Source organism: Eretmochelys imbricata, chromosome 15 (assembly GCF_965152235.1).
Source record: "Eretmochelys imbricata isolate rEreImb1 chromosome 15, rEreImb1.hap1, whole genome shotgun sequence".
NCBI lineage: Eukaryota > Metazoa > Chordata > Testudines > Cheloniidae > Eretmochelys > Eretmochelys imbricata.
In genome coordinates, this window is record NC_135586.1 from 17,936,189 (window position 1) to 17,949,424 (window position 13,236).

Here is a 13,236-nt window from a genome sequence, read left to right on the forward strand (position 1 = left end):
ATGTAAACAATTAAAGGGGAAAGAAAGGTGACAAGACGCAAGCTAATGGAGTCACTTAACCCATCCAAGCAGTTGTAACTCAGCATTGAAAGGAATAGCTGACTGGCAATTTCAAAAAATTCATGGCTTTTCTGGAAATGTATGATGTTAAATCTCATATGGCACTCTTAGAAAATGAATTACAAAAAATGCTATAGCAACTAATGAGTTTAAGGATGAAATTACCTCATTGAAAGAACAGCCAACAATAAAAAAAAGCAAAATGATCTGAAATATAGATTTAGAAACAATCTTTGCACATTAGGCATTGCCAAAGGAAATAACGTAATTAGTTTTCTTCAGAAGCTGGTCCCAGACATTGTAATTGGGGTCTCTGTTCCCAAACTTGATACAGAAAGGCTGTCAGGCAAAAAAGGTGGGAAAATAACTCAGGGGGAAAAGGCGGGAAAATCACCCAGGTTCATTCTCTTTGAACTGCTAAAATGCAATGATACTGAAAGCAGGGGAATAAGCAAACAGTCCCTGTGCTGCATTTTTTTCCCCAAGAGGACAGACAGCATGAAATAAGACATCTTTCCAAAAAAGTTTTGTCAGGAAGCATAAATAAAAGGCTTGATTGCAGTTTGGTGGTGATCCTCTTCTCACAGAGCGAACTCCCCCAATTCCCACTTCAAAAAGAAAAAAAAAATCCAAAAGCACTAGTTTAAGCCATCTAAACTAAAGCCCCCATTTAAAAGTAGAAAACTACTGCCCTAACAATTACAGAGTGTGTTTTTTTACTAGTATAGCCACCTCGCTATTTATTATTCATAGCCAAAGACCAACCTCACTGACTTTAAGGGGAGCAGGATCTCACCTTAGGTGTAAATTACTGAGGCCTAGATGGCTCAGAACTGAAATTGAAACTACCCACTCACTGACTGAAGTCCAACCCATAGTGAGGATGATCAAGAGTAACAATGACTGTAAGTGCTTCGTAGACAGATGTGAACACTGTAAAACCTACATTAAATGTTGCTCTTTTCTTTCACACCACTTCATAAGGTACTCCCTCCACAATGGATAAGCAGGGTAAAGCACAGCTGCTTGCATGATCCTACAGCTGTTCAAGTGACAGGACTTCACCCTGGCAAGACCAAAAATTGACCGCTTCCTTTTGAATTGAGTTAGAGACAAGACAGTCTATGCTAAAATAGAGTACAGAGTACTTCAACCCGCCAATGCTGGTAGAACATCTAAAGCAGTTACAGGTCTGAATGACTACAGGTCTCTTGTTCTTACAGGTCACAGAGCAGGATTATACTTTCACTTTATATTGCTTAAAGTGTGGGTTTTAATGTTTTTTCAATTTAGTTTGAAGAACAAATGACAGCTGGCTTAAAAAACAGCAGTAAGGATTAGCTACAATATTAAAGGATTTCAATTTCCATCTTAGTGTGAGAACTGTTAAGAATTCAGAAATGCTAAGATCCTAACTCATAAAAACTTGAAACTATAACAAGTTTGGCTGGCTTTACTATTTTCACCAAATAGTCAAATGAAGTCTGGTGTGAATAAAAGTTTTTCCAAGTTGGTAAGTATGCAACTTCCTACAGCAGACTTAAGTTCTCCATCTCTAGTAGCCATTCAGAATCTTTTCATGTGTACATATAAACTAGACTATCTAGATTGTCTTTTAACACTGCAATATTCATTTTCTATAGCCTGCTGTTAAATCTTATTCTAGTACTGTCAGCAGTTTTAGAATGACAGTGATCACAGTATCTAGATACTCTTGCATGAAGTTAGAAGAAAATCCAGTTCTACAAAAGGAAGAAAAACTCTTTGCTCCTGTCCCTTGTATTGAATTTTTCTTATTTAAAACAAAAGTTATGTCTGTGTGGTTACTTCCAAGTACAATGGAGCTGGCTTGAAGTACAGCTCATTTGTTATAAATCCTGTAGAGAGACTGGAGATTCTTTGCAAATTTATCTTGACAGGTATATAAGGGAGGCTAAGCCAGATCTCTCACATGCCACAGACAAGGACTCCCTCCAGGTAATACCTTATACTCAGTTATCATGAGTTCCAGTCTGGTATCTTGTTGTAAAAACTCAGTAACTTTCAAGTGATGAGCAATATGACTGAGCATTAGAAGGTGATGTGTACAACATCATCTATGCACAGTTTGTGGTGAGGAGAGATTAAACAGCACAGATGAAATGGAAACAGACAGCTTAAATGGGTAATTTTTTTAATAACTTTTTAGTCCAGGAAATCACAAAAAGAACTGGAAGAACTGCACTCCACCTTCTTTATAAAAGAACTTTCTCATAGAGGGAGACTGTATCTTATTCACCACTACATTAAACCCTATCATAATCACCCTTGTTTTCACAACATCTATTCTACAAGGTTCCATGCTCTGCTCCCAAATGTCTCTTATGAAGAGGGTGGGGATGTGCTTTAGATAGGTTAAAAATATGGTGCACCTTTACAGTATTTAAACAATTACACCAAGTATAGTTTATACAGTTATCACATTATCTAAATATCACCTGGCAACCATACATTTTAAAAGGACTAATGTATAAGAGTATGTAATACCCATGACAGATGCTCTTAGTTACTTAAGAGCATATAAAGATCAGGATTTATTCACCCTCCCCATTTGCAAGTTAATCTCTCAGCTCTTCCAAGTACAATATAATCACAAAAAACTTCTCATTCCATTGCACTACTTCAACCCCCTATGCATAGAAAGCCATATTTATTCTCTATGGGGGGGGGGGGAAGAGAGGGGTACATAAAAGGTATATAAGGAACCTCTATTATACAGGTAGTTTGGATGTCAAGTATTTGAGATTGTTGCAGATTTTTAAGATGTCACATAATACGTCCCAACAGCTTGTGCAGGTGCAAGAGAAGTTGTACATAGGGTTGTAGATGTTATTCTTAATCCACAAAAAATTCAGCACATTAGGGACTTGAACATTAGCATAGTGACAAGTCTATGCTAAAAGCCAATGTGGGGCATGGAAAGTAGTGAGTGAGAATGCAAAGCACACTTCTACATGTAATGTGCAAAGGGTCTCTTTCCACAAATATATGCAATTTGCTTACATGCACAGCCAGAGTTGAAATTGAGACCAAACAGCTGGGAATGGCTGTCCTGAGAAGATATAATAACCATTAAAAAAATCAACTTTCTAAACATAAAATATGAATACAGATGCAATAGAACATTGTTAGTAATAGTAAAAGGTAGAAACAACGTTTTGTTAACAAGTTTCAAGTATTATTCCAGATCTGATTTCAACCCTACTCACAGGAGGAAATGCCCAGAGATTAGGAAGAGAAGTCCACACCCAAGTGTACTTTTAACAGCATTATGGATATTACCAACAGATCCATCATTGCTGCAGCTACTTTTAAAATAAAAATATGAACAGAAATCCATTATTTTTAATTAGCATTTATATTAACATGTGCAGTATTGTATTTTTTTAATTAACTAACAGATACAATGTGCTACACCACCCCGTGCTGCACGATAACACATAGCATAGAGTATAAACCTTGCTTGCAAAATAAGGCATACCTAAAACACGATATATACAGAGGTAACTTTGTATGCTTTCCTCCCATTCTATTTTGCTCTCCTGGGTATGATACTTATGAAAAGCTGGTCCAAATCAAGCACGTGAACATTAGTTGCCAGACGACTAGGAAATATTTATGACTACATCACATTTTTATGATCTCAGGAAATGTTCTGAACATAATTAAGGAAAAAATAGAGGAGTGAAAAATTAAGTCTACATACTCAACATGTTAGAGATACCAGTTTCCCCCTTAAAATCTCCCCCACATCAAAAGAATTTCTCCATATTGCTAAAGTTCATCTGCAGTGGACCTTTTCATAGGTAACATTTGTTCTTTCTTGTAAATCTGTTATATTCTGTTGAAGTGGCAGCCTTTCTACGCTTTTACCAATGTGCACATGCTAGAGCACAGCTGCAAGATAAAACTACACATGCCTAGCTAACATACGATATCACACCAAAAAATACATTAAAAAAATTGCACCAACTTGTCTTACTGTCTGCTCTATGTCAATAATGGTTTAGTTTGATAGAAAACTGCTAAACAGTTATTAAAAGCAGACGCTTGTTCATAAGCAATTACTATCCCAAATTTGAGTCTGATTTGTAAATATTTGTGCAAATGTTTGTGATATTTAATTCTAATGGTAAAAACACATCAATACTACTAAACTAAAACAAAAAATGCTTTCCTGTATAGCATTCCTGCAAAGCACTGTTCTGATCTGAGGCTGTAAGCTGAACCTGTTGTTTGTTTAATGAATAGGGGGAAAAATTAACAAAAAAACAATTCTGATGAACATATACCAGATCACCTTCTTGTTTTGTGAAAGTGAACTTTAATAGATTTCCATCCCAACTGCAACGCTAATGACAAGATAGAAGTGGACAAGTCTGAACATGTGTTGAGTTTCCTCCTTGGATATTAAGTTACTGGTACAGAGCATTTCCATTTTAATAAAGGTTTCTCTTATTTTCAGACACATTTAGTGCAAATACACTCCTCACTGATTATTCTTAGGTCCTCCAATGTATGGCTGCTATTACTTGATTTGAGTATAGTGAAATAGTAACACTGTAATAATGAGGATGGAATGCAATGCTTGTCAGATTTTCTTTCAAGAGGTTCTCACTTACTCATATATAACTGTTAAACTCTACAAATTGAAAAGGTCACACCAGAGTACCTGATGAAAAAGTTATTGACTCCCTGCTGTGAGGGAATAATGAAAATCCCCTGATAATATTTCCTATATGATCAGTATTTCAGGCTTTCATCCCCTTTCTACAGACTACAAATATTCAGACAGCTTCAATTTCAGAAAGTTCAGTTCTTGAAACGTGTTTGTTCACAAATGTGATTGAATTTCCTGAAATAAAAACAAAAAAAAGTTTAAAATTGCTCTGAGAAGTACAACACCATGAAAGAGTCAAACCTGCTTTAGGATATTTTAAAGTCAAACAAAAATTTAAAGCAGCACATATACATATTAATACTATCAGAACCTGAAGACATTGCAGCCTGTTATTTTAGGCTGAAGCCTACCCTCCATAAAGTTTTTCATAATAGAATTCTCAGTATTTTTTCTACCCAACAACTGTTAATTACATTATGTACACTGAAAACCTGTTAACTGCATTCCTCTCTACCACTGCATACTTTAAATCCAGGAGTCAATTAAAACAGGACACATAAGCAGAATTAATCTTGACCTGACAGACACTGGTAATTTTCAGCAGTCAGCTGAAAGTCACTGGGAAGAGAGAGTGAGAGTATGAGAGTCACTGGGAACTGAAGTTGTTAGACAACCTTCAGGACATGTTAATCTGGCTAATAAATAAATTTCAACATAAACATTCTTTGATTTCTGAGATCCAAGATGAGTTTGGAATCTATTTCTGGAAATAAAGAAGAGTGGAAAACTCTCTCACTTTAGGGAAGAAGGATGCATCCTCCCAAGTGACTTGGGTTCCATGGAAGTGGCATACTGATCATCCTGGATTAGACAGGTAATACAGAATTCTATAAATGTACTACTTTCTTACTGTCAAGCACTTGTCTGTTCTTGGGTTCTCCCTGATGGGTTCAGTGCCCCAAAATATATTTAAGGCACAAGTTGAGAGTTGAGCGTGTAGAGGTTTGCAGGAGATGGAGTAGTAGGCCTGAGGCTCTCAGCCCTCTTATTTAATAAGAATCTGGTCTCAAACCCACACCAGTTAGCAGAAGGCGATGGATCCTCATGCAGAAGGCGATGGATGATGCAACAGTGGTGTGTCAGGACTGTTTTGTTTCATGGGTTTCTGGAACTAGAAGAAGCTTGTCCAAAGTTGTACAGCTAATGCTTGAAGAAAGAGCACTGAATCATTACTAAAGCTTCCTTCAATTCCTATTCCAGAGGGATACAAAAAACCCAACTGCAATCTGAATAGGAAAGTTTGGCAGTTGTTTGGACAGTGAATCAGCTCCCAAGTGCATCAAACAACAAAATGCCCCCTAGCAACAATAATGCAGCCCAGTACTACAGATAACTCTTGCAGAAATATATCAAAGCACCTAAACTAAATCTATGAGAAAGAGAAAGAAAATTAGATTTTCCAGAATATACTCCACAAACTTCACCCTTGGAAGAGACTGGTGGATGAACATTTTTAATGTCTAATGATCTGGCTGTATAAGCTGCACAGATGGATGATTTTCAGACCACAATAGTCTGAATTAAAGTAAAATTATGATAACTGCATAGTCTTCTGAGAGAATTAGATAGATAGAGCAGGACCTTCTGCTCATTAAAGCGATCTCTCAGTAGAGGGAAAGTGACAGCTCCTTTTTAGGAGCTGAGAACATGGATCATTATTGGTCAAGTGAGGAACGGTATTTCTGCCTCCCCTTACCCTGCTTAATGGAGTCAATCAATTCTGAGCTAAGCACACTGTTAAGTCCTTTAACTTTTGGCCAAATTTAGGCTTGGGCATGAGAGCAACTCCTCGGAATATAGTGGAGCTACACAGGTTTATGCTAAGTCTGAATCCGGCCCTTTGTGGGGAAAAAAGATCTTTTTGATTCTACAGATAGGCATTTCTAACTTCTAGTTAGTTCTTTTGCATGACCATGTACCTTAAGAGGCCTGAGACTGTCCTCCGCTAACTAACTGACTGGAGTCTCTTTTTCTAACAAAAGAAGATATGATCAAGAAATTCTCACCCAGCTGACTAGTGTTTAAAGGAATCAAACTCTTTTTAAAGATATCAGACATGCAGTCTTATGCAGCTGCCAGTGGGTGACTTGCATAAGGTCTGTCTTTCACACGTGGATTTGGAGTCTATATTCCCTAGAATTGTTACACACTTGAAAAGTGAAGGATTCCCCTCCTCTCTTCAAGCTTAATTCTTCATTTTCGCCAGGAGCCCAAGTTGAACTAGTCCAGGGAATGAAACTCTTGGAGCCACTCTGGCGACAAGGAATGGCAGGCCACGTCAGACTCCTAAGGCTACAGGTTCTCAACCTGTTTCCAACAGGGAGATGTCAGCTAACCACTTTCAACGAGAGTAATCTTGTCCTCAGATGCATCCCAGTATCCTTGGAATCCCATGGCACTTCAAAATAGGGACCAGAACAGGGTTTATGCAGTGCATCTGAGGAGAACCCAGGCACAAAGAACTTAGAAAGTCTGATTCCGTGGGAAGTGATGTCTGGGCTTGGGAAGTCAGGATCAAAACTGTGCCAAATTTGGCTATTTCAGTTCACAGGTGCTTGTGTGACCCGTTTCCTTTGTTTCCACATGGATGGGGCTCTAACTTCGAGTTTCAGGTTTGTACAAAATCTTTACATATCATGTGGTTTCTACCCGGAACCATAAATCAGAGCAGGCTCACTTGAAACTGGACCAACAGATGTTCCACAGTCCTTGAACCTGGCATAAATTTCAATTCTAGAACAGAAACCAGGCAAAATCATGCAGTTTTGGTTTGTGCTGCAAAAAATAGTTTCTCAGAGTTCTAGACAGGACCCACTACTTGAGAACTACTCCATTAAGTCTGAATTTTTGATAGTTTTAAGTTCAAGCTTAAAAAAAACCCAAAAAACCAACTCACATAGCATGGTGTGCTTTAACCTGAGTCCGGCAATTGCGCCCCCAGTAACAATCAGGACGTGATGTGACAGTCACTATAAAATAAACCACCATAATATCACATTTATTGCATAAAGTAATGAATAAAGATGTAGCAGATGACAAAAATCAATGTAGCTGAAATACATTAGGATCCACTGCTGTAAATGGCTTTGCTTAGGTGTTGCTGGGGACAGAAAAGACCTCCTTTTGCAAGAAGCTGCTTTAAGTTATACCAGTTTCCTGTCATTTTTACAAAATACATATTGAAGCACAGAAAAACCCATCACGTATTGGGGGCAAACATGGACCAGCCCTCTGCATAATGACTTGATCCTGCACCATTGAAGCCACTTGGAGTTTTGCCACTGACTTCAGTGGAAACAGGATCGGTCCTTAAATACATAAGACATCATTCACCAGTTACGGTTTAGATATACTTCAAAACAGAACATGAGAAAAATATGTAGTGATTATTTTTGCTTCTGCAGTTTTGCCACAGAATGAATGTAAAGCTGAGCAGTCAAAGGTGCCTCCCTAGGCAGATAAAATGTTACTTATAAAAATTAAACACACTAGGCTGGCCCGTCTGCCCCATGCTGTGCTGAAACTCGCAGCAGCATGCTTAGCAGGTAATTGAGTGGCGAAGCTGTTGCTAACAACAAGGACTGTTTGGGAAAAAGAAGAGTTGCAGCGCATAACTGAGTTAAAAGTAGATTAACAGAAGGGCTCATCTGCCCCCAACGGGCTGTGGACACATTGGAATTGAAGAAGATACAATTGCCCCTACTATCTTATAACGAAGCTCTATACTGCTCAACAGGTTTACAACGCATGTTGGAATGAATTATTGTAACCAATAAACGACATCAGCCAATATAATTGATATCATTCAGAAAATATCAGCACCTGATTTGCATTTAAATGTGCAAAGAATTTATGATAGCTAAATTATAGTCAACAGCTAGTTGTTCTTATATATTATGCTTTACTTCTGAAGTGTTTTAGTATGCACTTTTGTCCTCAAATATTTAAAATTTAAAAAAAAACAACAAGCCATATTGGAGGCAAAGAATCCCCTATGAAGATTTTGGCACTAGCCGCTCTTTGAACTGGTAACACACAAACTTTACAACAACTCATGAGTAAGGTAACCAACCTAAGACCTCACTCCTGCAAAGGGAACCACCAACTACCCACAACGGGACTACACCTAGGTGTAAGGACCTGCATGGGAGGATCCATTTAACTGAAAGAGGTTTGACTCGGCGTTCACAGGCCTTCACAGTCATGGGACCAAACTAATTTTTCCCCATTCCTCACCTGGCAATTCAGCAGCAGGAATATTCTGCCTATACTGGTAGGCAAGCTCTCGGAAGCTGCGGAGGCCACAACAATAACAAAGCACTGTGTTCCCAGTAATTCTGTAATCTGGAGAACAAGCCAATTTGTACACAGCATTAATTTAAATCTCATTTAATCTAATGTCTCAAAAAAATGCAGTGACCACTCTGAGCATGTACATAGACATCTTAGGAAAGCAGGATGTGTTTAGCGCAATCCACTATTACTTACTGAAATGCATCCCACTCAAAATAAACATAAGAATGAAGAGACTTACCTGACAGCATAAAAACTTCTCTTTGAAGAGCTAAGAGACTTTCATTTAACATGTTTTTCCATGTAAAACCCCTGGATGCCAGGTAATCCTGCAATAAGGAATTTAAAAATGTATATTTAGAACAGGCTAAGAGATATCAATGTAACAAAAATGGGTAAGTCTAAATAGGTTTTCAAAATGCATTTCATTCTATATTTTTAATCCAAATTATTGATATTTCTTTAACCTGACTACCAATATTACCATTGTCAGATCACCGATACTTAAAGTCAGTACTCTATGTTCACCGTGACCCTTCTCCCACAAAGACTAACATAGGTATTTAGCTTTAAGCATTCAAGTAGTCCCACTGCAGGTAAGTGTGTGTGTAAGACTTCACAGGATTGAAGCCTAATTGAGCAAGGTGAGGTCCTGGTTCATTAGAGTCAACAGCAAAACTTTCATTGATTTCAACGGGGCCAGGATTTTACCCAGTGTCCTTAGCTAAAGACAACATGGATTATGGTCAGGTACATAATATTTGGCATATACTTTAAGTTAAAATTAACTCAAGTGGAGGAAAAAATTGTAATACGCCTACTTTTCTTTGTAGATTTTTTCCCATTATTAATCTTTTGGACATTACACCTCTTAATAGACCTTAGGAACTGGTTTTCTTAGCAAGTCATCATTTATATGTATAAAGCTGTAACACCTGTTTGCTAGATGCATCTGAATTCCAGAATGTGTCTTTCAGTCATTTAATTTTAACGTGATTTCTTGGAGGGCTCAGGATAGCTTGAAGGGGATTCTAGTTCAAATCTCTACACTTCCTCTGGCACTGAAACTGAAATGGCGAAAAGATGACCCAGAAATAAATACAATACTTCCGGCTGGCCATTTGCTCAGTGAGGTAAGTTTTATACTTGGTCACCTCTGCTGAAAGCTGAAGGACTATTCAGTTTGCCTTTCAGAGACCCACTGGTGGCACACCTAAAACTGCCAGCCAGGACACAGCCCTATTGTAAAGATCACCACATGCAACACTGCTAGTGAACACCCTTCCCCCCACCCCTCTTGCAGAAAGGATGTTTAGTAACAGTTTAGTGCTGGTGCAGAGCAGATAACACAGTGACACCTTGAGCCAAAATCCATTACAATTCATCATCCAGGAATGGAGTGCACTTTAGGCTTGACAGACTACAATATAAAATCCCTATGTGTGTCTGTGTGTGTGTACAGGTATGTATACATAAACACACACTAGATATTAATTACACTCCACTGCGTGAACACTATGTATTTATACACAATCTAAGCATATATGTTATTTCATGCCACTGGCCTGCTGGGTGACTTTGGGAAAGCCACTTCATCTTAGTTTCCCCATCTGTAAAATGGGAATACTATCACACTACATCAGAGTAAGGTATTATTATATACAGCAGAAACCTGGCTCATTAACAGCTCAGAGCAGTTACTGTCCATTGTGTCTTCTCCTGCACTCTTCTCAAAGAGATGTACCAACATGAAAGGCTGAACACATTCCTGATGTCTTTATTCAGTCTTCTAAACTCACTTTGTCTTTGAAAATAATATTTGTCTGAGTAAGAGTTAATGGATTAGGCAAATGGTGTTAAAGTGATGTTGAGTGTGGGGGTGAGGATGGAGTGATTAAATGTAAAACAAAATATAACTCATGGAATTTCAGTTAAAGAATGTTAGTTGTGCCTAGACACTACTGGCATCTCCAGACAGTGAATGAACAAACATCACTCAGTTGCTGCCGGACCTACGCACAATGGGATGGATAAAGGAGAAGAGTATCTCCTTCTGGATTTCTTGCTTTAAACACCTTGTATGTCACAATCTCAATGTTACATGTTCTCTTGCTCATATCCAACACATAGTGATTTTTAAACATACCTTTAGAATATCCGACTCATAATGGTTGTTGTTTAGGATTCCATCTAAACACTTGTCACCAAGATTTATTTCTGTTAAGAAGAGGAGAAATTATCTTTGTTTTGCAATTTCTAAATAAGTTTTTCTTCTGTAACAAAGATGGATGTTTATGAACACAGTATATGAGTTTATGCAAACACATATTGAAGCATATCATATAACATCCCAACTTTAGGAACTGATCCAAGATTAGGTACTAAGCACCCCACTACTCATTACAGTCCACAGGGGCCACTGTTTCTCAGCATCTATTAACAATACAATAACCCATTAATTGTGACACATTTTAACGGTATAGTCTAAACGTTTTTGAAGTGGGTAAGGGTCTTCTCTAACATTTTAAGATCTGGCTCTCACTGTTCTTATGCTAATCTGAACTACAATGTTACATTGACATTAAAAAATTAAGCTTGGTAAAATCCAGGTAACCGAGACACTATTGTATGCAAAGTGGCTATAGCTGATACAGTGATTCTCCTGCCATACCACAGAATGGTGCCAAGCAGCCAAAACATGCCATCCGAGTGCAGCCCCAATACAAATGACAGAACGGCTGTAGACAAACTGTGCCTGTGAACACAAAGAAAAGCTACGATCAACCCAAGGCAATCACCACTGTCCAGGTATATTGGTCTTACAAAGCAGCACAATAACCCAAAGCTCATAGGGTTTTACACAAAACACTGCTCCACTGTACAACTAACATGACATAAATAGTGGCTATATGAGAAATGTTACAATACAAAAAAAAAAAGAAAAAAAAATCAGTCAGCTAATGCATTTTGCTGCATCACTATGACAACGAAGATATAAGTCTTTCCATCCACGCTATAGTTGAAAAATGCTAATATATTTCAAAACAATTTGCATTAATTGTGCGTATAGTACAGATATAGGAGAAAACAACCTCCCTTTCCCCCCGCTTAATTAAACCCCACAGAAGCAGGAAGACCCTTTCTTACTGTAACAGCACATGATCGGATATAGTCAGAATGTCTTTCAAGACCTAGGATTAACAATAAGAATTAAATTTGTTTTTAGGACAATAAAATTTACTCACATTGCTGAGGGGCAATATTGGGATTCTGTTCATGCTCTGCTCTTCGGTCTGGCATTGGCTGAAAACAGCACGTGCATATTACATGACTTCCTTGAGAAGGACAGACATACTCCTGGACAGCTAGATTGAAATAAATAAAACCCCGAAGAATTATATAATATGGGACCACAGTACCAATGAGTGTTAGACACATACATCAGCATCCGAAGAGCTGAGGAACTTGACACTTAAGCAATATCACTAAAGTTTTTAGAAGGCTATATGGAAAAATAGGGAAATTGGCATTAAGGCTTCTAAACAATACACCCTTTTACACTATTAAACGACAAAAAACTTTTATTCAATACAGGGAAATAGCTTAAGAAGTAAAAGAACCAATTGCTCCTAAACAGTGTATTTTGGGCAACACAGCTGTAAGTTCTCTTTAGTTTTCTGCTTGTACATTTGAGTACATACCTCTCTCATTACACATATACATGCAGACTCTACAGTTGATAAATCAAAACCAATGAATGATTTTTTTGAAACAGGAGAAAAAGCTTGATGACCTTTTGATGAAACCTTCAATTATTCAGATTATCCACCAGCAGCAAAATCAAGACGGTCAACCCATGAAGAATGGAGAACAATTTCAGATGACCCTAATCAGTTGATGTTCTACAATTTATTCCCCTCCCTGGGAAATCCAGATAAACCCTAGTAGTTAGTGGATTACTTATTACTCTGACTAGAGTCATCTACACTCACCCTGTATGCACTACATATCCTGTAAGCTTTTGAACCCACAGCACTGATAACTCCAATATGGAGTGTTGTAAATCTGCTTTTGTAGCAGTGGTTTGCCCTTTGCTGAAATTCACAAAGACACAGATTATTCTATACTCCCACAAGGGTGACAGAAAATGTTCCACTCAGCTA

At 37.9% G+C, this 13,236-nt stretch overlaps 1 protein-coding gene across 2 annotated transcripts in view; it reads right to left on the reverse strand.

The window, feature by feature from the left end:
* Positions 1–2,216: 2,216 nt before the first annotated feature.
* CHFR (checkpoint with forkhead and ring finger domains) overlaps positions 2,217–13,236 on the reverse strand; it is a 30,064-nt gene continuing 19,044 nt past the window's right edge. For both annotated transcript variants that reach the window (XM_077834819.1, XM_077834818.1), the window contains exons 12-18: positions 12,319–12,438; positions 11,745–11,828; positions 11,220–11,290; positions 9,315–9,402; positions 9,017–9,124; positions 7,677–7,749; positions 2,217–4,954 (exon numbers count right to left, since the gene is read on the reverse strand). In XM_077834819.1, the coding sequence (XP_077690945.1) occupies positions 4,912–4,954; positions 7,677–7,749; positions 9,017–9,124; positions 9,315–9,402; positions 11,220–11,290; positions 11,745–11,828; positions 12,319–12,438 (587 nt within the window). In that variant the 3' untranslated portion in view covers positions 2,217–4,911. The remainder of the gene's footprint in view (positions 4,955–7,676; positions 7,750–9,016; positions 9,125–9,314; positions 9,403–11,219; positions 11,291–11,744; positions 11,829–12,318; positions 12,439–13,236) is intronic.